At 39.5% G+C, this 27,412-nt stretch overlaps 1 protein-coding gene across 2 annotated transcripts; it reads right to left on the reverse strand.

Annotated features, from left to right (window-relative positions):
• Positions 1-52: 52 nt before the first annotated feature.
• LOC307140320 (uncharacterized protein) lies at positions 53-26,970 on the reverse strand. 2 transcript variants are annotated; one of them, XM_079839757.1, is made up of 29 exons: positions 26,892-26,970; positions 20,161-21,570; positions 17,707-17,768; positions 17,224-17,262; positions 17,087-17,136; positions 16,894-17,003; positions 16,697-16,807; positions 16,449-16,574; positions 15,192-15,308; positions 14,972-15,096; positions 13,413-14,796; positions 10,078-10,139; positions 9,612-9,650; positions 9,470-9,519; positions 9,266-9,378; positions 9,069-9,179; positions 8,819-8,944; positions 7,865-8,542; positions 5,951-6,029; positions 5,775-5,809; positions 5,524-5,655; positions 5,294-5,433; positions 4,981-5,167; positions 4,724-4,855; positions 4,504-4,634; positions 3,835-3,892; positions 2,039-2,177; positions 811-932; positions 53-689 (listed from the first exon to the last, which is right to left on the reverse strand). In XM_079839757.1, exons 2-29 carry the CDS (start codon positions 21,475-21,477, stop codon positions 663-665), a joined length of 5,802 nt encoding a protein of 1,933 aa, XP_079695883.1. In that variant the 5' UTR covers positions 21,478-21,570; positions 26,892-26,970; the 3' UTR covers positions 53-662. The 2 variants fall into 2 exon arrangements, with proteins under 2 accessions (XP_079695883.1, XP_079695884.1); XM_079839758.1 differs by lacking the exon at positions 20,161-21,570 and having other exon boundaries at positions 26,892-26,956.
• Positions 26,971-27,412: the final 442 nt, after the last annotated feature.

A 27,412-nucleotide genomic window follows, 5' to 3' on the forward strand; every position in this document is an offset into this window, starting at 1 on the left:
AGACGAACCCCATCCGTCCAATCAAAACCCGCATCAAGAAAACAAGCGCGCGTGACAGCTGGACATGTCTTTATTTGAGCAGAATCGATTTGACTGTTTTACTTATAAGTTTATCATAAGTGTATACAGTACACGTCAATAAAGTACATGCCTTTTAATAACAACATGGCTGTTTTTTTGTATCTTACTAGATAAAACCATTAATGAAACAAAACAAAAAAACAACACAGACAGTGAAATAAAAAAATTGTATTGGAACTCAATCATTTACCACATATAGGGAAAATTATGTTATTTAAAGGGATAGTTCTCCCAAAAATAAAAATGATGTCATCTTTTACTCACCCCCAATTTGTTCCAATTGAGTTTCTATCTTCTGTTGGTAACCAGAGAGTTGACGGCATCCATTGAATTCCATAGTATGTTTTTTATTCCTATATGGAAGTCAATGGCTACCGTCAACTGTCTGGTTACCAACATTCTTCACAATATTTAGTTTTAGTTCAACAGAAGAAACTCACACAGGTTTGTAAAAAAACATAAGGGTTTGTAAATGACATAATTTAATTTTTTTGGGTGAACTATCCCTTTAACTGGAGTATATCATCATCATGAATGTCTATGAAGGATTTCTGGATTGGCTTGATTCTTGACATGGTTTATTATGAACCGTTTCGCTCCTTGTGCTCCTAAGAGAAAGAGAATAAGAACATTTGTAAGTCCTGAAGGTTTCGTTTCACCACATTACAGATAAAATATAAAATCTGATACACATGCAAACAGACATATAGATATGCAAAATAATTATGCCTTCAGCTTTTGATGATGCAAGGGGGTCCTGCAGTGGTCATTCTTGGCCTCTTCCTCACTGGCATAGATGGCATTACATAAGCTACAGAAGTAACCCACCACAGGTCGGACAAACTCGGCCCCTGTTGGTAAAGTGCAATAGATTAGTTGTGCAGAGGCAGAGCTGGATTGAGCATATAATAAAAGCAGCAAGGCATTCATGGCTGTGCAATATGAAGGACACACATTTCATTTAAAGGAATGGTTTACCCCAAAAATTAAATTATCCCATAATTTACTCACTCTCAAGCCATACTAGGCCTGTATGACTTTCTTCTTTCAGCCAAACACAATCGGAGTTATATTAAATATCCTGGCTCTTCCCAGCTTTGTAATGGCAATGAATAGTGCTTGAGTTTGTGAAGCTCAAAAAATAATAACACATATGACTACAGTGTGCTAATGAATGCATTATGAAGCGAAGCAATGGGTTTTTGTAAGAAAAAGATCCACATTTAAAACTTTAAAACTATAATCACTGTCTTCAGGCAACAGCCATACGCACTTTCACAAGAGAGTCAAGTTCTGGTGGGGAAGGGTGACCTCTGACCTAACGTATGATCATGTGTTCATGTGGTTTGGCAATTTTCTTTAAAACTTCTCGTTTTAGACTTCAAATTCATGAGCGTTTTGCTCTTTTCTCTGCGTTCATCAATTCTCACCTAAGCTTACGCTACTCCTACATCAGGCATTGGGTCAGAGGTCACTCCTCCACCGGAACTCGACTCACGTCCGGCCGTTGATTATAGTTTAAGCCAGTGATTATAGTTTATTAAGTTATAAGAAGGCCTTTATCAATACCGTGGAGTCGTATGGATTAATTTTATGATGGATGCACTTTTTGGAGCTTTAAAAACTCAATGGCAAAGCTTGGAAGAGCCAGGATATTTTTAAATATAACTCTGATTGTGCTCGGCTGAAATAAGAAAGTCATATACACAGAGGATGGCGTGAGGGTGAGTAAATTACAGGATCATTTTCATTTTTTGGTGATCTATTCCTTTAAATGTGTTGAAGCTCTATAAATACTTCCATGAGCATGCATTTCCATGAGCAGAACAGCTTCAGGTCTGGAAATCACAATTTTAAGATGTAAAATTCCAGGTTTTCAATAAGCATTGGAACACTCTTTCAGGGTTGGGCTTGAAACAGCAGCTTCTAAAGAGTGTGCTGTGAAACATGCTCTTACCCACTGGATCCATCATCGGTGTTTGTGCCTCTAACACACTGTCAGAATTTTCCACCTCCATTCCATTTCCACCATCAACGTCAGAAACCTGCTTCTCATCTTCCTTTGAGTCGACATCCTGATTATCACTCCAGAACTCCTAAAAGCAGCATAATTCATCATTAAACACACAGTATCAGCAGGTATACTGCAGAGCAGCAGCTGAAAGCTTACAAAACAGAGATTTGACAATTTTCAAAGCCAGGTGTTTAAATTGTACAATAATACAGTGACAATAATTGACCTCCACATTCACTGATCAGAGAAACTTTTTTTGAGGTAAGGTTTACAAGACAGCAATGTACTAAAAATGGAAAAGTTTTTTCTTTGCTTTTTTCACGTACAGACAACATTGTCAAAATTATTCCAGTTGGCTTTGTTGGTACCAAGATGCTGATCATCAGCTTTCTCTGTCAACTCAGGCTTTGATCCTGAGTGGAGCGCATGCACATGAAAGTGTGACATCAGCAGTAAACAGCCAATCACATGCCTTTCAACACAGAGAAAGTGTGAGTCACTTCTCGCGAGAGAGCCAAAGCTAGAGACTCGAAGGTCACATTTTTAAAGCTTTATTATTCTACAGTTTACTATTTCTACATATTATCTGTATATATTAATATTCATTTAAACTAAATGCTTAATCATTTATAAACTAAAATTGCTTATGTGTAATGGATTAAGGGTATATATATACACAGTGGGGAGAACAAGTATTTGATACACTGCCGATTTTGCAGGTTTGCCCACTTACAAAGCATGTAGAAGTCTGTAATTTTTATCATTGGTCTTGGCCATTGTGGAGAGGTTGGAGTCTGTTTGATTGAGTGTGTAGACAGCTGTCTTTTATACAGGAAACGAGTTCAAACAGGTGCAGTTAATACAGGTAATAAGTGGAGAACAGGATGGCTTCTTAAAGAAAAACGAACAGGTCTGTGAGAACCGGAATTCTTACTGGTTAGTAGGTGATCAAATACTTATGTCATGCAATAAAATGCAAATTAATTATTTAAAAATCATACAATGTGATTTTCTGGATTTTTGATTCCGTCTCTCACAGTTCAAGTGTACCTATGATAAAAATTACAGACCTCTACATGCTTTGTAAGTAGGGAAACCTGCAAAAACGGCAGTGTATCAAATACTTGTTCTCCCCGCTGTGTATATATATATCATTATATAAATCAATGAAAAATCATATAAAAATATTATATTAAGTAATAATCATTAAAGTCAGACAATATATATTTATCATATAATGACCTTTAATTTGGAGTAGAAACAAGGGAAGTGACTTTATTGCATCAGAGGTGTGTCACTTTGCTCACAGCTGATTGGTCCAATTTCAGTTTGAGAGCTCTTATGCAGAACATAACCTGCTCCGGAGCAGATTAGCTGTGGAGCTTAAGTTAACTATGATGAGGAACACAGCTAAAAGCCAAGCCACTTTCATGGTAGCTAAAACCCAAGATTGGTGCAATATAAACTGAAATTGACCTGGCTTGCCAGCAAAACTGGCTTCATGGTACAGGCCCATGATGTCACTGTTTTATCAAATTCGTGTTTTTGTAGTTTATACAGAGACAATAACAGTAATGGTTTTCAAAAACTTGCACTTTAAAACCCAATTTCAAAAGCTTGGTTTTTCAGACCACCAAAATGCTGTTGGTGTGCAGATGAATGGCCGAAGCGCATAAAAGCGTTTCCGTTTTTAGTTGAAAACAGTGTTGTGTAAACGGCCCCTTGGATTCATTCTTTACCTTCTCCAAGTCAGTAGATGTTTGTATAGAACCATCACTAGGTCCATGTAGAAAGTACCTAGCAAACAACACAAAACAGAAAGAAGCAAATTCAGTGTAGCAAGGCAATGATTGTTTTCAGAATTTTACACGTCTTTTTAATGGAAAAAACAGAAATGTTTAAAAACAGAATGTAATAGAATATAATAGCATCAAATCAAGCGTTTTTCCAGTTTTCAATCAGAAGAACAGTAACATGTGACTTAATTTTTCCTGTGATTGTAAGAGACTTTTACATCACATTACAAATTATAATTCAAATAATATCCCATTACAGTTACCGTCATAAAAAAAATCATTACCCAAATACCCGTTAGGTGTAGGATTTAATTAAACATGGTGATTTTAAAATCTAAATTTAACATCCAACAAATATTTAATTAGAATAAATATTTTTAGTTACTGAACTTTCTTTTTCTGTTGCACTCCAACAGTTTTTTTCCAAGTGTTTTTCATTGTTGTAAAGTGACATGACTTGACTAATTGATAATTTAATTAATTGCTGACTATAATAATTTTTTGCAACCCTGACTCTTGGGAAACGATTCTCCATATGGGCTCAAAGTTCTGAATGTGCAGTTTTAGTAACAAACTAATGTACATAAATTCAATTCAATTCGATACCAATACCTTTTATTTAAATGGGCATGTTTGGTAGACACTGAAACCTTGGGATGTTTTCCAGCGACTGTAATTTTATTCATATTGGCCGCAGATACAACCTTCTCGGCATCACAGGCATTTTTCATTTCAATCAGTCCCTGGGGAAAAAAAAGACAGAATTGTAAGATTTCATTGATGAAACCACTAAATATGTCTGAAATATATATGGCAGTTATTATTTACTAACTGTTCGATGGAGGCGAAACACCCAATGACGTTTTACTTCCCCATATGGCTCTGCGATGCTCAGAAAATCTGTATCAGTATATTCATCAGGCATTGGAAGATTTCTGATCCGGAGAACTCTGCCATACACTTCCTGAAGTATTGGAAAAACAATGATAATGCAATGCTTACACATGTTTTGTGGCCTCCAGAAAAAGACAATTATATTATATTAGAGATTTATTTTGGACCCCATGTTAAATTATTTCTTAATTTTACCTCCTCATCACTAGACAGTTGCATGATTGCATCTGTGTTGGTTTCCTTCTGAGCCTCAGCAGCTTCTTCAGAGGTCTCCATCTCGGCCATCACTACTGTACTCTCCTCACTAGACCCCAATGAGCATGACGGCTCCTCAATTTTCTCTTCAACATGTTCCTGACCTTCCGCTCTCCCAGAGTCAACACTTTTCCCGAAACAGAATCAAACATCGTCTGTTGTGTTTCTCATATGACTGGGCACATCAAAACACCCAAGCACAATATAGCAATAGGAAAAGGATTTTATTTGAGAAATTTCAAATGAGTTTTACCCTTCATTCACTCGGCTGTACGTCTTTGACACAGTTATCCTCAAGATTTTGCCACCTAGTCTAATGCGCTGCCTTTTAGACTCAGCCTCAAGTTTTGCAGCAGCATCAGCATCCACCATCTCAATTAATGCCTTCTCCACCTGTTATGAAAACATTATTAAAACACTATACTCATGAACACTGTATATTATTTTTAATTTGGCAAGACTTCAAAGATTGTATAATTTTACCTTTCGATTGGAGCGAACCAAACAGCAGTCTGCCACATCTCCGTATTTTTCCCCAATTTTCAGCAAATCTTTTTCACTGTATTTTTTTGCCACTGGAAAACCTGCCACCTCAAGAACTTTGCCATACTTTTCCTAAAGAAATTAAGTAAATTATATAATACTCAAAATCAATTTGGGTAATTAATGGAAGACATCATAATTTTTGTTCCATACACAAATCACAAACACTTTTGAAGGGAAAACAGACTAACCTCAGTGATTGAAGCGGAGATCTCCATTTCATCACCTAAAACAGAATGAGCACACTTAATAAAGTGAATAAAGAAAAATGATACACAATTCTTTTGTAAAGCTGATTTAGGTAAACATACAGCAAAAGTGTATTGCTTTTATGATTGAATTTTGAATAACTGTGCAACATAAATACCTTGTTCTGTTAACACTTTCTCCTTAAATTCATCTGAGGTGGGCAAGTTTTCTAGATTCCCTGGGAAATCTGTTGCCTTCTACACAAACAGAAAAAGACAGATTTGTTTCTTTATATTTTTAAATATAGAATGCAACATTAATGAGTGTATGACCGGGGTCGGCACCAGAGAGCACAAAGTGAGAGGGCATGTAGAATTTTTTTTTGGGGGAGGCGCATCTTGGGGGTGACCGTTGGGGGGCTTGGGTGGTATTTATATTGAAAAAGAATAACGGCCAGTTTCTGAATATTGATTGATCTGAATTATGTAGACTACTAGTGTAGATAATGCAAGTTTCAAAAACGGGTGCAACGAATAAAATGGGATAAAAACAAACACGAAACTTGTAGTTTTGTACACTGGTAATTTTATATATACAATTTAATAACATAGTTTTTTTATATATGAATGGGGTGTCCGTCAACACCGTCGAAAGCTCCGTAAAAAAAGCCCATTAGAAGCGCTGTATTATATAGGTTACTAAAAAAATACAATACACAAATAACATTTTAAGTTCCATTTCTGAACAAATTAAGTAGTAATTGATGCCATATACACAAGCCTGATTTTTGTTTTAGCCTAATTGTCAGAAAAAGAAATTCACAAACATGATGCTTAGCTTACATTTATAATTTAATGAAAACATAATTCAATAATAAATAATAATACCTATATGCAGTTTATGTAATGTAATTTAATTTTAAATGAGGAAAATAAAGTGGATTGAATCCAAGGAGCTCTAAAATCATTTTTTAATAGTTGTTAAAAGACGGCATCAGCAACTGAAGACACGCCGCACACACTCCTGCTGACGGCTCTGTTGCTGTAGCCCAGTGGTTTTCAAACTTTTTAAGCGCAAATTTTTTTTTCCTTTTTAAATTGACGACCCAAAGGCCTACAGTATATGCAACCATTTAGCCTACATGCAATCAAGTCAAGCCAAGCATAAGAATACTAATATATAACCGTTAACCAACAGTAAGAATTTTTAACAGATTAATAGCCTACTATCACTTGCTGCAAGATTAAAAAACACTCTAGACATAGGCTATTTTGAGTTTTTGAGAGAGAGAAAAAACCCCACATTTTATTCATAAATGTTATAATGCACAGACATTAGGCTATAAACACTATTTACCTAGCTATTTTAGTTCCCCTTCACCCCAAAACAAATCCTTTAAATTGATGTGTATTCAGAACAGAACAAGAATGAAGAAATTAAAGTATCTAAACAGGCAAAAACAAATGCATTTAAACCGAACCTTAAAGTAACGGCACAATTCGGCACAAATCCAAATGTTTCCATATTCGCTATGTATTTGAATGCTAAACTATTATTTATTATGTAAACTAGGTGTTGTACTTCACACGCTTTCCAATATCGATGGGAAAAAAATCATCATGAAGAAAAATGTGCCACAGTGGGCTGTCGCTCACGCTGAATGGCACGGATTGTACTACGGACTATTTAAATTGAGCAGTGTAACTTTTTATATGTAGGGTTGACTGTATATTTTATTTTGATAATGAATAGGCTGCAATGTCAAGTTTGCAATGCTAGAATATGTTGTGTGTGCTTGAGGCGCCAGTGCGATCATCGATCAGAGGTGAGGGGGCACACAGACAAGGTGGCCAGGCCGGGCTCCCCCATGGCACCGACGCTGTGTCTCTCAGCCAACCGAAATACTTCAACTGTCTACATCTCTATTCACTCAAAAGGGAGATCAGGAAATGATGCAAGCAAAACTTTTGTTGCCTGAATGAGCTTCACAGCTGCTAGGCCATGACAATTTTATGATGTCTCCCTAGCTGCTAACATTCAATCATAACTTCAAAATGTACTGTATGTAACTGTTACTCTCAGTTGTGTTTACCTCTTCCATTTCCACGGTTTCATCTTTCTGCTCTCCTTGTTGAAGCTCTTTTTGCTCTCCTTGTTGAAGGTCTTTCTGCTCTGCTTGTTGAAGCTCCTTCTGCTCTACTCGTTGAAGGTCTTTTTGCTCTCCACGTTGAAGGTCTTTTTGCTCTCCAAATTGAAGGTCTTTCTGCTCTCCTTGGTGAAGGTCTTTTTGCTCTCCACGTTGAACGTCTTTTTGCTCTGCTTGTTGAAGCTCTTTCTGCTCTCCTTGTTGAAGCTCCTTCTGCTCTACTCGTTGAAGGTCTTTTTGCTCTCCACGTTGAATATCTTTTTGCTCTCCTTGTTGAAGCTCTTTTTGCTCTCCTTGTTGAAGGTCTTTCTGCTCTCCTTGTTGAAGCTCCTTCTGCTCTACTCGTTGAAGATCTTTTTGCTCTCCACGTTGAAGCTTTTTCTGCTCTGCTTGTTGAAGCTTTTTCTGCTCTGCTTGTTGAAGCTCTTTCTGCTCTGCTTGTTGAAGCTCTTTCTGCTCTGCTTGAAGCTCTTTCTTCTCTCCTTGTTGAAGCTCTTTCTGCTCTCCTTGTTGAAGCTCCTGTGCTTCCCTACAATCACTTGATCTATCTGAAGTTGTAGCAGTTGGTACAGACTCTGATGTCTCTGACTGTACTTTTGATGTGTCCATGTCTGAAGGTTTAGTCTGATCATTTGATATTAGCATATTAAAAAAAAATCAACATTAGCAATATAACAGCCAATTGCTTAAATTAGGAAACAACAAGTTGTCTTTCTAACATCACATTTAATATTTTCTCATACTGTATGAATGGGTTTTACAAAATATGTATCTGTATTTATTTTTTAGGAAGAGGGTACTCATATTTGGTGGCCCTGACATCAAAAGTCCTGGTCTACAGCACCTTCAGTCTTTCCCCAGATAAGCATTTAACATAAAATTAAAATGATAATTTCTCACCTGTAAGAAACTGAATGCTGCAGACAAAGAAAATTGTATAGTTTCTCCTCTGATCGACAAGGGGTTGTGTACAAAATATTTTACTATATCCTCTGCCTGGCCTGCTGTTCCCATCTCCACAAAAGCCTACAAATATATTTATTGACAAAAAATTACAAGCACAGTTATTAAAGCCCATTTATGCATTAAACAGTCTCATATACATTTGTTAAAGGCGTTAAATATAAATGTAAAAAAAAAAATGCCATACCAATTTAGTAAACATGATAACTTTGACAATCGCCCCAAACTGGCCAAGCAATTTTTTCAGGTAAGCTTCGTCCACTTCATCCACTTCGAATATTACACACACCACTTTGCACTGTATTCAAATATTGTCAAATTATGTCTGAACATTATAACATTTACAGCAGCATGTGAAACAGAACATCAAAAACAAAAACCCACCTTTGTTGTGGCTTGAGTTTGATTCAGGTTTTTAATGCTTGATGATTCACTTTTACTACTCGATGCTATAATTTTGCTGCCAGACGATCCATTTCTACTGCTTGAGGTTCCACCTGAATTTTTTTTTTAAAAATTAAGCATAATCCAAATAAAAGATCATATCTGAAAGATGATCAAATGTCTATGGAGGGGAAAAGGCTTTACCTTGTTCCTGTGTTGTTCTGGACTTTGAACTCTCAGAAGCGGGCTCATTTCTGTTAAGGTGTATACGTTTAGCATGTAAACCATCAAAAATCTGTAAATGTGCATTGTTTATGAAAGATATAATGGGGGAATAATGAACTACCTTCGAGCAGATTGGATTGTCTGATCCCACTCTGGATATCTAATGGAAAATTATAATTGTGTAAAACATTTATTTACATTTGAACATTTTGGCAGTTTCTTTTATCCAAAGGTTTTAATACATTCAAAGTTTGCATTATTTCAGTTTGTAAAAGGAACTGAACCAATGACATTGCAGTTGTTACCATCATGCTCTACTAGTGGAGCTACAGGAACTTTAACTTGGTATACAAAGATACCACATTATAAAACAAGATATAAATACAAAATATTATTACTCCTTTATAAAATGTTGCAAAGAATTGCACATCCTTTGTTTGTACATCGACATGTTTCATGTTAAATTGTAACCGTCCTCACTCCACATATGGTTTCTTAAAACACTTGATATTTTGTGTTGGCCAAAAATTAATATCTAGTGACAACATGACTGCACAAGAATTTTTGAACAAAGTTTAAGAACTTACTTTTCCACAAGACTGAGTTGACTATTAGCATGTTGGGGTCCATTTACATGCACAGACCAGTCCTAAAACACAAGTAACATCTCTCAATATTCAATCAAATGCACCATAATTTATAATATGACAATCAAAGTAAATGTATAGTCTGTCCATACAGATTATGGATATCAATTTTAAATGAAAGCATTTACAAAAGTCATGCATACTGTTGAGCTGATTTCACAATGATAAATCACAAGCCCTCCAACTGAATATTCGATCAAATTCAATTTCAGATTTTACATTTTGTAAAAATTATTCATTATTCATTATATTTAATAAATAATCCAGCCAACTCACTCTCCCAACAAAGGTTTGTGAACCATCCCCAAAACTACAACTTAACATCACTACTGCAGCTAACACCAGGGCTGCGTTCCACTCCACTTTTAGACACGCACTTGCAAACTTCCCAAAGCACTTCCCCTCGGGGGAATCCCCACCGCCATTTTGAAGTGTGTTCCACTTTGTGAAGTGGATGAGGGAAGTTTATATGGACAGACCCTCGCTCCCTCTGTCAAAATCTTCCCAGAGGAAGATCTACTTCATATGTACACTTCAGGCAGCTTCATATACCACAATGCAACACAAATGTGACGTCACCGCATATCACGTTTAATTTACCCCACCACAAACAACTCTATGATATTTTAATTATTTTTAAAAACATTTAAAACAACCAAAACACACCTATATACAAATAGGATGCTGCATTAAACAATTTCGTAAAGGAAAAAATAAATCAATCAATCAACTCCATAGTGGATTCCAAGTGATCAAGGGCTTAGGACGTTCCAGTTCAATCCCTTGCAAAGTTTCCGCCAGTAGTGGGCACTCATGCAACGTAAGCAATGACACACATCCGAGTAAACGAGATGGAGGGAAGTTAGAAAGTGAAGGGCATAATAAAAACAAACTGGAATGCTGTACAGGCCTCTGGTTACAGGACACATGGAGACTGATAAGGTTTATGACCAAAAGGAATTTGCAGAAAGTTGACACTCAATTAATTATTTTTGAAAAGGACAAAAAAAAACATTTTAAACCCATATAGCCTATATATAAGCACTTAAGAAATAGACACTGAACAAAATTATAAACGCAACACTTTCGTTTTTACCCCCATTTTAAATGAGCTGAACTCAAAGATCTAAGACTTTTTCTATGTACACAAAAGGCCTATTTCTCTCAAATATTGTTCACAAATCTGTCTAAATCTGTGTTAGTGAGCACTTCTCCTTTGCCGAGATAATCCATCCACCTCACAGATGTGGCATATTAAGATGCTGATTAGACAGCATGATTAGTGCACAGGTGTGCCTTAGGCTGGCCACAATAAAAGGCCACTCTAAAATGTGCAGTTTTATTACACAGCACAATGCCACAGACGTCGCAAGTTTTGAGGGAGCGTGCAATTGGCATGCTGACTGCAGGAATGTCCACCAGAGCTGTTGCCCGTGAATTGAATGTTCATTTCTATACCATAAGCCGTCTCCAAAGGCGTTTCAGAGAATTTGGCAATACATCCAACTGGCCTCACAACCGCAGACCACGTGTAACCAAACCAGCCCAGGACCTCCACATCCAGCATCTTCACCTCCAAGATCGTCTGAGACCAGCCACCCGGACAGCTGCTGCAACATTCGGTTTGCATAATCAAACAATTTCTGCACAAACGGTCAGAAACCATCTCAGGGAAGCTCATCTGCATGCTCGTCGTCCTCATCGGGGTCTCGACCTCACTGCAGTTCTTCTTCGTAAACAACTTGAGTGGGCAAATGATCACATTTGATGGCGTCTGGCACTTTGGAGAGGTGTTCTCTTCACCGATGAATCCCGGTTTTCAATGTAGAGGGCAGATGGCAGACAGCGTATATGGCGTCATGTGGGTGAGTGGTTTGCTCATGTCAACGTTGTGGATTGAGTGGCCCATGGTGCCGGTGGGGTTATGGTATGGGCAGGCGTATATTATGGACAAAACAAACACAGGTGCATTTTATTGATGGCATTTTGAATGCACAGAGATACCGTGGCGAGATCATGAGGCCCATTGTTGTGCCATTCTTTCACGACCATCACCTCATGTTGCAGCATGATAATGCACGGACCCATGTTGCAAGGATCTGTACACAATTCCTTGAAGCTGAAAACATCCCAGTTCTTGCATGGCCAGCATACTCACCGGACACGTCACCCATTGAGTATGTTTGGGATGCTCTGGAATGGCGTATGCGAAAGCGTGTTCCAGTTCCTGCCAGAATCCAACAACTTCGCACATCAATGAATGGACCAACATTCCACAGGCCACAATCAACAACCAACAACCTGATCAACTCTATGTGAAGGAGATGTGTTGCACTGCGTGAGGCAAATGGTGGTCACACCAGATACTGACTGGTTTTCGGACCCCTCGGACCGCGTTTATAATTTTGTTCAGTGTATAAACATATCCATCTCATGATTTTTCTTTTATAGGGTTTGGTCTATGTATTAATTCAATCTTGGTTGGATTTATGTTTCAGAATTGCATACTATGGTTAACTAAAATCATGTGTATGGCATGTTTAGTCTCTACTAACTCCAAATGTTGTTCCCCATTTGTTAATTTACATTACATTTTGCTAACTCAGTGCCATATTAGTATTATAAGATTCTTGAAGTTTCTTCTCTTTAGCACCCAATCAAATTACATATTCAAATGCCCTTCTAGAAGACAAAGGATCGTAAAACTTTCCCTCCGAAAGCCTAAGTACAATTGGCTCACTGACCCCTAGGAGGAGAGGCTATCCTCAGAGGTAAAAAAGGCCCCCTGCACAGATCTAGTTCTTCTCTCTTGCACTTACGACCGACACACAGCATCTGCAGGCTGCAACCTGGCCAATCCTAACCATTCAAGTTCATCATATCTTCTTCAGTAAAAGCAGAAGTAATCGATTGCAACTTCAATACCATCGGACCGAACTATCAATACTTTCTCTTGCAACTGTATATCCAGACACTTTTCAACCGCTCAGGCAAATGCAAGTAATGTACGATATACAAAATTGCTGTAAAGTTAGTTAAAGCTGTGAACCTCTTTGTTCAAACAAAGGAGCTTGCAGTCATAACTGATGGCGGTGCCGCCGCTCCCACCACGTGCTGCGCATAGGGCACAAAGTGCTAAGTGGGGCACCACAAGAAAAAGCTCTCTCTACAAGAAGTAGAGAGAAAGCGATGGCAATGACAATTTTATGATTTGTCTCCCTAGCTGCTAAAATTCAAATGTTTTGTATGTTACTGTTACTCTCAGTTGTGTTTACCTCTTCCATTTCCACGGTTTCATCTTTTTGCTCTCCTTGATGAAGCTCTTTCTGCTTTCTTTGTTGAAGGTCTTTTTGCTCTCCATGTTGAAGTTCCTTTTGCTCTCCTTCTTGAAGCTCTTTCTGCTCTCCTTCTTGAAGCTCTTTCTGCTCTCCTTCTTGAAGCTCTTTCTGCTCTCCTTCTAGAAGCGCTTTCTGCTCTCCTTCTTGAAGCTCTTTCTGCTCTCCTTCTTGAAGCTCTTTCTGCTCTCCTTGTTGAAGCTCTTTCTGCTCTCCCTGTTGAAGCTCTTTCTGCTCTCCCTGTTGAAGCTCTTTCTGCTCTCCTTGTTGAAGCTCTTTCTGCTCTCCCAGTTGAAGCTCTTTCTGCTCTCCTTGTTGAAGCTCTTTCTGCTCTCCTTGTTGAAGCTCTTTCTGCTCTCCCTGTTGAAGCTCTTTCTGCTCTCCCTGTTGAAGCTCTTTCTGCTCTCCTTGTTGAAGCTCTTTCTGCTCTCCTTGTTGAAGGTCTTTCTGCTCTGCTTGTTGAAGCTCTTTCTGCTCTCCTTGTTGAAGCTCTTTCTGCTCTCCTTGTTGAAGGTCTTTCTGCTCTGCTTGTTGAAGGTCTTTCTGCTCTGCTTGTTGAAGGTCTTTCTGCTCTGCTTGATGAAGCTCTTTCTGCTCTCCTTGTTGAAGCTCTTTCTGTTCTCCTTGTTGAAGCTCTTTCTGCTCTACTTGTTGAAGCTCTTTCTGCTCTCTTTGTTGAAGCTCTTTCTGCTCTCCTTGTTGAAGCTCCTGTGCTTCCCTACAATCACTTGATCTATCTGAAGTTGTAGCAGTTGGTACACACTCTGATGTCTCTGACTGTACTTTCGATGTGTCCATGTCTGAAAGTTTAGTCTGATCACTTGACTCTTTCACAGTCTGAACATCTTCAAGTGTGTCCTTTTCTGTCGGAGCATCTGCGATTTCATATTCCTCATCATCTAGCTCCTCATCTACTGTGAACTCATCTTCCGAATTCAGTTCTTCACCATCATCTGCTATAACTGCCACTCCTTCAAGATCACTATCATCCCCCATGATGTCAGATTGATTCTGGTCTTCTTCAATCATCTCCTCCACACTCTCTTCTATTTTTGTTTTCTGGTCTTTTAAAGGAGAGGTTCTTTTGGAATGGGATTTAGATGAGCTGTCCTGTCTAGAGTTCTCCTTGGTTTTCTCCCGAGAGCGTCGACTTTCTTCTCGATTCTTTGAGTCTTGACTCCTGCGAGACCTGGACCTCTCTTCAGAGGCTCTTCGCTTTGGGCTGGGAGAGTCTCTTCGGGAACTACGGGATCTCCTTTTGGGGCTGCTATTTCTCCTCCTCCTGCTACTATAAGGTACTGGTGATTTTTCTTTGTCAACATCACTGGACCATGAAGTGAAATATCAACATGTTTTCGTCATTTTAGAAGCAGAATGGAAAATAATTTTAGAAGCAGAATGGAAAATAAATTACATCAAAAGAAGTGTATAATATCACTACTGTCCAAATGCAAAAAAAAGAAAGAAAAGGTGTCTACAAGTCAGCAAAACGGGTTTACCTAAGCATCTGGTACTCAGGTGAGAAGCAAACGTTAATGGTTTTTCCTTTTAATTTGAGAGAATTGGTTGAATAGTGCTCCACCAATTTGTTGGCCTCTTCCACATTGGCCATCTCCACATATCCCTGTACAAATACACGATACACAGTCTTTACACAATATAGATAACTGAAGACACAGAACAAGTTAATAGAAATAGTTGCACAATGAGTTTGGCTACCCGGCTTGGCAGAAACAGTGAATGTTTTACTGATCCGAAACGCTTAGCAATGGCCGTCAACTCAGAGCTTATGCCATCTCCAGAAGGTAATGGTGAAAAGCTCACAAAAAGAGAACTCTGTGAAACATAAAGGAAATAATTCAATCAGCATTAATGGCAAATCTCTAAACTAACACAAACCAAATGGATGCAAGTCACATGGAAAAATCCCTGATACCTTCCAGATATAACTGAATTAAGGCCCGGGTATACTTCGGCCGTCCGCGTTCGTGCACCGCCCGCATGACGTAATTTTCGTCACTCGGAGGGCTCGCGGCCGCCCGCACACCCCGTCCGCGCGCAGCCCAAATTTTGTGACCGCGCGGACGGTCCGCGTGCAACAGCGCATGCGCCAGCAGTACAGAAAAGTCCACTAGGTGGCAATAAACACAGTATTGAGGACAGTGTTCAGCCGTCGAAGAAGAGTGTGCAAAGACCGGTTTAAAAACAACACGCTTGAGAAAAAAAAGAGAGAATTTTTGATTCTTCAGTGTTTCTTCCAAACTATGTAGCAATGGTGGATGCACTACAGTTCTTCTCCGATCATGCCCAGCGAATGTCCCGTTGATGACAGGACTCAGTGCTGCCCTCCGATGTCTGGTGGAGCATAGACCCTTTTTTACTGCGCATGTGTCGAACGCGATCCTCGCGCGCATCCGTTGTGTAGTATACTTTGAAAGACGCGCGGACAGGGCTGCGCGCGTGACGCGTCCGGGCGCGGTAAGTTAAGTATACCCGGGCCTTTAGGTGTCCTAGACTGGGCAGTAAAAAGCTGAATGCATTAAGTGGATAAATCAACTTAAAATCACCATATTCAGCTTCATATGCAGTTAAAATTGTCATGTGCTATTTTGCTTATGAAGCCTTTGACAGCACAGGGGAATCATCGTTGCACTCCTGCTCTATCTCAAACTACAACAGTATTTTTATACGATGGAGTTTTTGGTAAATGAGGCCGTGTTTAACTCAGTGGCTAGCCTGGTGGAATTTCTAAATGGCTCAAAATGTGATGAAACTTAATGCCAATTATTTTATTCTTTAATAAATTATTTTAGTATTTGTACAATTACAATATGATATGTAGCTGTATTTATATTTTAGGAAGAAGAGGGTACTCTTTGGTGGCCCTGACATCAAAAGTCTTGGTCTACAGTACCTTCAATCTTTCACCAGATAAGCATTTAACATAAAATTATATACCTGTAAGAAATTTCTCACCTGTAAGAAACTGAATGCTGCAGACAGAGAAAAATGTATAATTTCTCCTCTGACCCGCAAGGGGTTGTGTACGAAATATTTTACTATATCCTCTGCCTGGCCTTCGGTTCCCATGTCCACAAAAGCCTACAAAAATATTTATTGACAAAAAAATTACAAGCACAATTATTAAAGCCCATTTAAGCATTAAACAGATTCATATACATTTGTTAAATGAATTAAATATTAATGTAAAAAAAAAGCCATACCAATTTAGGAAACATGATAATTCGGACGATCACCCCAAACTGGCCAAGCAATTTTTTCAGGTAAGCTTCGTCCACTTCATCCACTTCGAACTTTACACACACCACTTTGCACTGTATTCAAATATTGTCAAATTGTGTCTGAACATTATAACATTTACAGCAGCATGTGAAACAGAACATCAAAAACAAAAACCCACCTTAGTTGTGGCTTGAGTTTGATTCAGGTTTTTACTGCTTGCTTTAATTTTACTGCTCGATGCTCCCATTTTGTTGCCAGACGATACATTTCTACTGCTTGAGGTTCCACCTGAAAAAATGTCAAAACACAAACTAAATATGAGAACTTATCTTAAAGATGATAAAGTGTCTATGGAGGGGAAAAGGCTTTACCTCGTTCCTGTGTTGTTCTGGACTTTGAACTCTCAGAAGCGGGCTCATTTCTGTTAAAGCGTATACGTTTAGCATGTAAACCATCAAAAATCTTTAAATGTGCATACGAAATATATAATGGGGGAATAATGAACTACCTTCGAGCAGATTGGATTGTCTGATCCCACTCTGGATATCTAATGGAAAAGGATAATTGTGTAAAACATTTATTTACATATGAACATTTTGGCAGTTTCTTTTATCCAAAGGTTTCAATACATTCAAAGTTTGCATTATTTCAGTTTGTAAGTGGAACTGAACCAATGACATTGCAGTTTTTACCATCATGCTCTACTAGTGGAGCTACAGGAACATTAACTTGGTACACAAAGAAGTTATACCACGTTATAAAACAAGATATAAATACAAAATACAAAATATTATTACTCCTTTATAAAATGTTGCAAATAATTGCACATCCTTTGTTTGTACATTGACTTATGTTTCATGTTAAATTGTTACCGTCCTAACTCCACATATGTGTTTCTTAAACCACTCAACATTTTGTGTTGGTCAGAAATGAGTATCTATCGACAACATGACTGTACAAGAGTTTCGGAACAGATTTGAAGATAACTTACTTTTCCACAAGACTAAGTTGACTATTAGCATGTTGGGGTCCTTTTACATGCACAGACCAGTCCTAAAACACAAGTAACATCTCTCAATATTCAATCATACTCACCATAATTTATAATGTCAATTTATAATTTTATAGTAAATTTATAGTCTGTGTCCATACGGATTATAGATATCAATTCTAAATGAAAGCATTTACAAAAGTCATGCATACTGTTGTGCTGATTTCACTGTGATAAATCACAAGCCATCCAACTCAATATTCTATCAAATTCAATCACAGATTTTAAATTTTGGATGTTCAATTTTGGATGTTCTATTTCTAAACAGAATAAGTCAAACAAAAGCATAATGACCAGTAAATCAATTATCTATGCTGCGTCCCAATTCACCTATTTATTCTATGACCTAAAAGTATGTACTCTTTTTTTGAAGAAAAAGTACATACTTTTGAGTCTGTAGCAAAAGAGTAGACAGGCTTTGGGACACACTATCATGTCACTCAATTGCGTCTTTTCTCTCTGTCGCATCCTGTCACCGTAAGCTGGCCTGTCAATCATCTTGTCACAGTTAAAATCCTCCACATTACCATTTTATTTAATTTCCTACCGTATCAAAGAGAAATGCAGTAGCACATTTATCTGCATCCACTGGTCTTTCATGCGAAGACCAGTGGCGGAGTCAGAGGGGTGGTCCAGGGTGGCACTGACATCTGACTGGCGACCCTGGGTGCCACCCCAAAATTTTGATCGCTATTTCCATTTCACATCCTATTGAAAGAAGCATGTAGCCTATTTTGACGTGCGGCGGCGCAGCACATTGTTCATGTAGTAACGTTGAATATTAAGATAATATTAACGTTAGTTTCCAACCAGATGATTAATAGGCCTAATAAAAGGGGTTGCGCATAAGCACAGAGTTGTTCATAATCCTGCACCGCCATTCATAGTTTTCTATTAAACAACAATTTGTTTAAAACGTTGTTAATGTGTAATGACTTCACCCTAGGCTGGAAGAGTGTGTATAGACTTTTTGAAGTATTTTTCTTTCTGTGTAAAGTCTGTGTTTATGGAAAGATATATAGTTTGCGCTTTTTTGTTTTACAGCAAAACACATCGATATCACTTTTCTCATTCTTTAAGTGAACCTTTTTGCCTGTATGGTTAGATTTACTGTTTTGCATTGCCACCATGAACATGAGAACGCAACACGTCTGGTGCGCAGCATATGGCACTTCATCAATAGCGCGAACACAGAGAGCAGGTCTTGCACTTGAATGGATAAATGAGCATAAAGGTATGCCTTTAGCAAAAATGTAGCAAAAATATGTTTATCATAGTAAACACAGTCAGCTATGTATTAACCTAATTTAAGCAGTTGACATGTGAAATTGGATGCATGTCTATTTCTTTTTTGGCCTTAAAGTGACCGCACCTTCAGTCTGTCAAGTTAATCAAAGAACAAAAGAAAAAAATAACACCCACTGATCTTTACTGAATAACTTTTGTAGCTAGTTTTAACATGCATTAAACTATATTTAATTCATACAGCAAAGATTATGCAATGTTATTTTATTTTATTTTAAATGCATGTACTAGCCTACTTGTAGTTTTTGCTGTGGAATATCCGTTGGAATCAAGTAGTTAAATTTCTACAATTTTAGTTGCTTTTTTATTAGAATACAATGTTACATTGGTCAAAACAACGAAAACAAATAAGTATTACACATGATATTCTTTCACGCTCTATGGACCCCCTTAAGTAGCCTTGGCCACCCCATGTATAAAAGTCTAGTTCTGCCACTGGCGGAGACTCTCCTCATAGTAATGCTATATGTAAAGATTTTATTTAAAAATAAATATTTTCCTGGATCTGACCCAGGCCCACTCGTAGCTACGCTATAGTGTTTGGGAAACACATTCTAATCTCACATACTATTTAGGATGGATAGTATGGACATTGGGACGCAGGGCTAGTCCTTATTCTGTGAAGATTTTCCATTCCACCAGATTTCTAAAATCTAAATCCTGCAGGTGCATACAAGTATCAAGATGCGTCACACCCAGTGACATCAAACTCCATTGGTTCTTGCATGTCTCGTGACCAGTCGTGATACAGCAAATTCGCATATATGTGAAGCGGAAATGAGATTTGAGGACAATGGCAGAGGGCAATTTTAGTCTAGGTATCAAAAGGCTTCTGAAGATTTGGCATACAGCGTGCTAGGTGACTGTTTTTATATTACTTTTGTCTTCTTGTTTGGTACAACATGAGGTTGAATAAATGACAATTTTCATTTTGGATTAAACTATGCCTTTAATGCATTACTACCTAAATGGATAATAAACATGCTACTTGCACTTACCTCATATGCCCTGGTACGCTCGTGTATTTTGCCTGAAATTGTCAGGTAAATAGCTGGTAATGTAGAATCTGAGAACAAAAAGACTACTTACCTTGTTAGAGAGGACAGTGATTTCGCAGAGTACGCATGCATAGGGAAACACTGGTGGAGTTTTTCCATGGAAATCTGATGCCTCCTTCCTTGTAGGAACTATATGAATCACCGGTTTCCTCCGTTGACCGGCATCTCTGTTGGACAGGCGTGAGGGTGGAGCAAGGTCTCTGATGGACAGTAGCGAGGGTAGACCAACGTCTCTGCTGGACAAGAACGAAGGTGGGCCGATGTCTCTGCTGGACAGGTTTGAGGGTGGAACGATGTCTCTTCTGGACATGAGTGAGTGTGAACCGATGCCTTGGCTGGACAAAACTGAAGGTGAGCCGACATCTCTGCTGGACAGGAGTGACGGAAGACCAACGTCCCTGCTTGACAGGTGTGAGGACTGACTGAAGCCTCTACTGAATAGGTATGAGGACTGACTGACGTCTCTGCTAGAGTGATGTGAGGATTGACTGATGTCTCTACTGGACAGATGTGAAGATTGAATGATGTCTCTGCTGGACAGATGTGAGGACTGACTGATATCTCTGCCAGGGTGATGTAAGGATTGACTGATGCCCCTACCGGACAGATGTGAGGATTGACTGTTGCCCCTACTGGATATATTTGAGGATTGACTGATGCCCCTACTGGACAGATGTAAGGATTGACTGATGCCCCTACTGGACATATTTGAGTCTCTGCTGTAGTTACCATAAGACTGTGGGACAACTGACGTTTTCGACACATTATCAAAATAAGACTTTTTGTCTTTCAGATGGTTGTACTCAACCACATAGTTTGGCTCTGAATTGGTGTACGTGCGTGTTTGAAAGCTTGTTTGTTGGACATTTCCCCAGCGGTCATCCCAGGTTGGAGCTTGCTCTCGATTAAGGGAATCCGACTGATGCACGGGCAAATCCAATGGATACTCAACCGACTGAGTGTGGCTCCTATCACCCAAGGAACAAGTTGATGTACTTGCTTGGAGTGAACTGGACCTAGACGAAGAAGTTCTAGACATTTTCTTCTTTTTGATCTCTGCAAGAAGTTCAGGAAGAGCATCGGCTGTGATGAGATGCTCAGGAAGCTCGGCCAGAGTTTTAAGGTCTTCAGTATCCAGTCCACAGCTATGCAGAAAGGACAAAGCCTTACCAGGTTGGAAGATCGACATTTCTGATGAGGATAGAGATGTCTGCTCTGAAGATGTGTTCCTAATTCTTGACATGTAAGCATTAGAATCCCGGGGATTAATTCGTTCCGAGTCTTTGTACTTGTCATTGTTTGCGCTGAAATCATCTGGTGGGTTTCGATATGGATGATTGTAAGACATGTCTTAAAGTCAAAGTTCCAAGTGGTCAAACGAGTGTAGGACCTTTCAGGCACTGCCAAAAAAGCAGCTCTTGCGGTGCTGGCTGCTGCTCACCTGTTAAAAAGATGTTAATAAGGAGAATTTCCTTACATTGATATTAAAATATTGTAGAGGTCAGCTTCAGGTGGAATATCTGCCGGTAAATCCAATGAGGTGAGTGACTTTTATCAGTCTTACCTTGATCATCAATCATTCACTTTGCGGATGTCACTGGCTTTGCTTTATAAAACGATACTCGGGAACGAGTATTGCTTCGCTAGACGCAATGAGGAAACTCGTTTTCTCTGAAGTATTGAAGCCTTTTATTAAAAATGAAGTGCAACTGCACGGCCATCACAAAGCAGAGCTCTGCACGTGCTGATTGGCTAGGCTGTGGGAACTGCATGAACCTATGGCGATGCGGTGTATCTGTGCGAACCTGAGAACCGTGGATAGGTCCGAGGGTATGGTAGGGGTACGAGGCGGGTTGAGCCTCCTGGCCCCTTTGAAGAAGCGAACAACCAGGTTGTTCCTGCCTAGTGACTGGCCATTCACAGGAGCGTGATGTGCTGCTATGGACACCACGTAAACCTTGAGCGTGGAAGGGGTGCAAACCGTGTCCATTAGCTCTTGTAGGAAGGAAAGCACCAGTGGTACTTCACATGAAGTAGGGTCTTGGTTCCAAACTGAGCACCAGTTGGAGAACACAGACCACTAAAGGGCATAGAGGCATCTCGTGGACGGACTGAATGGGAGGATGGTATACTGGTAAGCCACCCCCTCAAACACGAAACTCAAGAACGGTCTTGATGGGGGGCTATTTGGATATGAAAACAATCCCCTGGGCGTATTTGCGAGAGGATTTGTTTGTAAGTTAGCCTCTTGAAAGGCTGTTTCATAAGCGCCTTGTTCAGATGTCTAAGATCCAGGATGGGCCTGAGACCGCCATTATTCTTGTGCATGAGGAAGTAGCAGCTGTAGAAGCCTGACTCGCTGTAGGAAGGGAGAACTGTTGCGACAGCTCCTTTTTCCAATAAGCTCATTACTTTGGTGCAGAGGACGCGTGCCATGGTGCTCCTTACCGATGTATTGACCACACCATTGAGCTGCGTGGACCATTTATCAGCTTGGAGCAATATTATAGCGAGCTCATACACGGGCCGATCTCGATCATGCAACAACGTTACTACACAGCGCTGGGAGATCCAGTGAGAAAGCGTTTGAATTCACCACAGAATTAATAACATCGCTACTGCCAGATCTAGTGGAAGCGTTCGGTGCAGAATTCTCTGTTACAAGCCACAGATAGATGTTTCAGGAGAAACATTGTTGCATGAACGAAGTCCAGGGGTTTCAGTCCACAAATCATAAACAGTCACCATGGATTTAATGCAGTAACACCACATGGTATTGTGGAAGAGATAGCTGTGATTGTGACTAAATTGTGACTAAATTACCTAGAAAACAAGTAAAGAGCGCTCCTTTTATCATCACTGAAGCTGTCGGTCAGTTCAGTGTGATACTAAGAACAATGGTAACCTATATTCAATAAGAGCAGAATATTTACATTTTCCCTATAAAAAATAGTTTTTTTGCACCTATTTTAATTATTACTGTTGTTAATAAAAGTAAAATGTATCTGCATATCAATTCATAAACCTTTGAATAGTTCTGAACCGCTCATCAAGCACCGCGCTGAGCCACTCCACCCTGCCCACCCCCACAAGTAAATTCTCAACCTATGGGAAACAATGTTTACAAACAGTATGTATCTGGATTCCGATATGATAAGAATTGGGCCCGGTGGAAAGCGATCACGGATGCAGTGGCAATATATATTGCAAAAGATATGGTGCCCATATATACTGTGGAATAGCCGGGATTTATTAACATGCTGAAAGTTTTGGACCCCAGTAGGGCTGTGCGATATTGAAGAAAAATGCGATATGCAATACCTTGTTAAATAATACGATATTCGATATGCTATACGATATTGCTTTAAGTGTGTAAAATCCATTTAAATTATATTTAAAAAAAATTTTTTTTTTTTTTTTTTTTTTTTTAAGAATGATACCATTTATGTTTTTGGGAAAAAACATTCATCATAGTAAAAGAAAGCATCGCTACAACTTCTGAAAGTGACCAGCAGTGTTTTAGCAAAAATGAATGTCACAAATCTTACAATATAATTTTAACATCAATGTAAACAAACAAAAAATGTAATGCCAATATTTAAATACCAAAAATGTTTGACTTGGTAATATATAATTATGTCAACCTAAAACTTAACATCAAGAACATCCAGGTAAAAAAAGACCTGAACTAGGGGTGGACGATTATTTTTATTTATCTTTATTAAAAATAAGAACTAAAAACAGTAGCCTTCACATTAAATAAATATACACTGATACATAATAAAGCTACAAAGGTTATTCAGCCAAGAGCACCGAGTGATTTTCTCTTTTTCTTTTGTTGTTTGACAGACAGCGGCAGGCTTACTGTATTGGCAGGCTGTCACATTAAGACCTAATGCACAGATCCTATTGACACGCATTTGGTTTCTTTCCCCAACTGATATCGTTCACTTAAAGCATAACTGACTGTGTTTACAATACTCATTAAGACAGCCATTTTGACATAACTGTGTGTGTATTTGACAGTTTGAGTGTGTAACAAGACAAGAAACAGAACTGAAGGGATCACACACTCAGAGAGGCGGCTTGTGCGCACATTTCGGTGTGTGTGTGTGTCAGACAGCAGACAGCGCGAGACTACAAGGAGTTGTTTTTGCAAGTTATTGTTTAATTACTCTTTTTAATGTCAAGCAAGTCACATAAGTAACAGTCGTGTGCCCAGTTTATTCTCTGCTATATGCGTCAACCTAAAACGTACACTTTTCACAATGTTGAAGTAGCCTGTGTTCATTCAGATATTTCGTGCCGTTGCTATATGCACATCGTGCTATGTACATTTGCAATATTTCAATATATTGCCCAATGTGGGAAGAGGAAAAGTGCTCTTTTGTTGAGTGTTTTTGCGTTTTATTTTGTTCGCTACAACAGCGGATGACTGCAAGTGTGCATGAACTTGAATGGGCCCATTGTTTGCAATCAGAACATTTTCTAACAGCCAGAACTGAAAATAGTGTTGGGAGAGACACACGCCTCTTTGGAAGGGTGGTCCAGCCGCAGCGGGACTTAACCCTCTCCTCTTCGTTTCTGGCAGATCAGGAAGGCTACCGAAGCTCAGGGCTGAGTGATCGTTGGCGCTGGTTTGGCTGGCTGCTGAGTCGACGTGGCTTTTGGGCGACTTGGAGCAGCAGCACTGAAACGTTTAGGCAGGAAATGGCACATTGCTTGCAAGGACTTCTGTGCCTCAATGAAGTGCAACGCGAAGCCATTAACCACGGGGCCAAAGAGACCAGTGGTGGAGACTGGGGAGTCGAGGAAGGCAGTCTTGTCTACGCCCTTAATATCCATAAGATTGAGGCACAATTGGCACTCAAGCACCACTAGGCTGGCCATGGCTTTCCCTATAGCCTGAACGGGGGTTTTCGTGGAGCGCAGGGCGAGGTCGGTGGCGCTGCATAGGTCACGAAAGGCGGCTGGGTCTGGTCTAGACTCATCCATGGACCGGAGAAGTTTGGCCTGAAACACCTGAAGAACTACCATGGTGTAAAAGGCGGAGACAGCTGGGCCAGCGGAGGCGTAGACTCAGATGGTGAGAGCTGAAGTGGCCCTGCATGGTTTGGATGGGTGGACCACTTTGACCTTCCATCCAATGGTGGTGGGCAAAGGTCTGCAGCCACAGCTTCCTCCAGAGGGGGCAGATTTTCAACCTTTTTCCTCTGCGCCATCGATGGTAGTGAGGGCGGCAGAGGCGGAAGTGCGGAGGCAGGCCGAGTAGGGGGCGTGCCGTGACTTTGTTAGCTCGTCGTGCACCGCTTGAAAAAATGACACGGGTCGCTGGCGAGCCTGACAAGAACCACTCATCAAAAAGGCTTTGTGTGGGATCTTCTGGTGGAGAGTGGAGACCAGTCGAGGCAGAGCTCTTCGACAGAAAGGACAGAACAGTTTTTTGCTCGTAGACAGCAAATGACATACTGTTATCATGAAGGTCCTCTTTGGATCCTCCGAACGAGACAAAGCCGCTCGCTTCACACGAGGGGCGCTGGTCTGCGTGGGCGAAGAGCACCGGAGAAATCTCTCTGCGTGGAGAGAGTAAGGGACATGGGGTCTGCGTCTGCAGACCTGCTCAATCATATCCGATCACTCAGTCCTTGCCATTTCATCCTCCAAGGTTGCTTGGAGAAGAGAAACGGGAGGGCGTGAGGGGCGGAGTCGCTCTGAAAAGAAAGCTATCTGCGAGCGGAGAGAAGAGAGCGGCATAATCTCGCAGTGAGAGCAGCTGGTCTCGGTGAGCGCGGATTCTGCATGGGATTCCCCAGACAGGAAACGCGCTCACGTCCTCATCAGAAGGATGCAGAGGGGCCCTACATGCACAATCGTGGCACGAACGAGCCGCCTATATAGGCAGAGCTCTGTTCCCATTCCCAGCTCTGTGCTCTATTTGGCAGGACGCACCACGATTGGTTCGCGCAGATAACCTGCATCACCATAGGTTCATGCAGTTCCCACATCCAGCCAATCAGCGCGTGCAGAGCTCTGTACTGTGACGGCTGTGCAGTTGCACTACATTTTTAATAAAAGGCTTCAATATAACAGAGAAAAGGAGTTTCCCCATAACGTCTAGCAATGCAATACCAGTGAACCATTTTCAAAAGGGAACCTCAGCTGTATCAAGCCAGTAATATTATGACAAATAGTAGTGGTACATCAACAAATTGATAGCAGACATATGTCCATAAACTTTTCTTAGTTTATTAATATTTTAGGTTAAATTGTATACATATAAGGGAAAGCAACTTTATTTTAACACACACACAACTTTTAATCACGTTTGCTTTCATTTCAACGTGATTTTTAGTTTACAAAGTATCCTACTTTTCTGTAGTCTCCCCACAGTTTTTGATCACTTCTGCTTTCATTTCAACAGGATCTTTACAAAGCACTTTCAAGTCTCCTAATTAATATGAAGTCACAATAAAAGGTTTTAAAACAGCGTTTATTAAAATGGTAAATTATTAAATAACAAGTAAATGATTGCATGTCACAGCTGGAGATTTTAAACTACCCTGTGATGGAATCTGTTTTTCCAACATAAAGGTAAAGCACAATTTGGGATTGTTGGGAATTAATGGTGAATCGTTTGCGTTTGGGCCTGATCGATGCTAATCGCCATATTTCCGCTAATGCAATGGCAATATATGAAGCATCATCACATTACAGATATTACGTAGGAACTTATACTTTAGTTTTAGCCATTATTAAACTCACCTACACAAGCAGGAATGAAGGATCACTGAAGATCTGTAAAGCAGCAGTTCTTCTTCTTCTTTTTCGAAATTGGCAGCTTATTGGTGCATTACCGCCACCTTCTGCTCCGTAGTCTTTCCACACTAACAACACTCACATTTTCCCATTCACTCATAAACACACATGCAACCAAAAAAAACCTTTTCCTTAAATTATATTTAATTATCCAAAATACTTATCTTAACACAGATGTTGTTTATTACATTTTATTCAGAAATAACATGTAAACAATTGCTTTAAAAAAACAAAGCTGTGATAACTTGGCATTCAGCACTAATGTAATGAAATGTCTGACAATATTTACCTATTTAAATTGGTTATGTTGCAGTAAAAATAACTGTACAAGCTAAAGTAATGCAGAGAAAATTGTGGCTGCCATGGTAAAAGTAGATAATGTCCATTGTTTTTTTATTTACTTTCTCAAATTCCCTGTAAATATTTGAGGTTTTCCATATAGACAGAGATAATGATTGATATACATG

The sequence above is a fragment of the Gobio gobio genome (assembly GCF_949357685.1).
Source record: "Gobio gobio genome assembly, chromosome: 16".
Lineage (NCBI taxonomy): Eukaryota > Metazoa > Chordata > Actinopteri > Cypriniformes > Gobionidae > Gobio > Gobio gobio.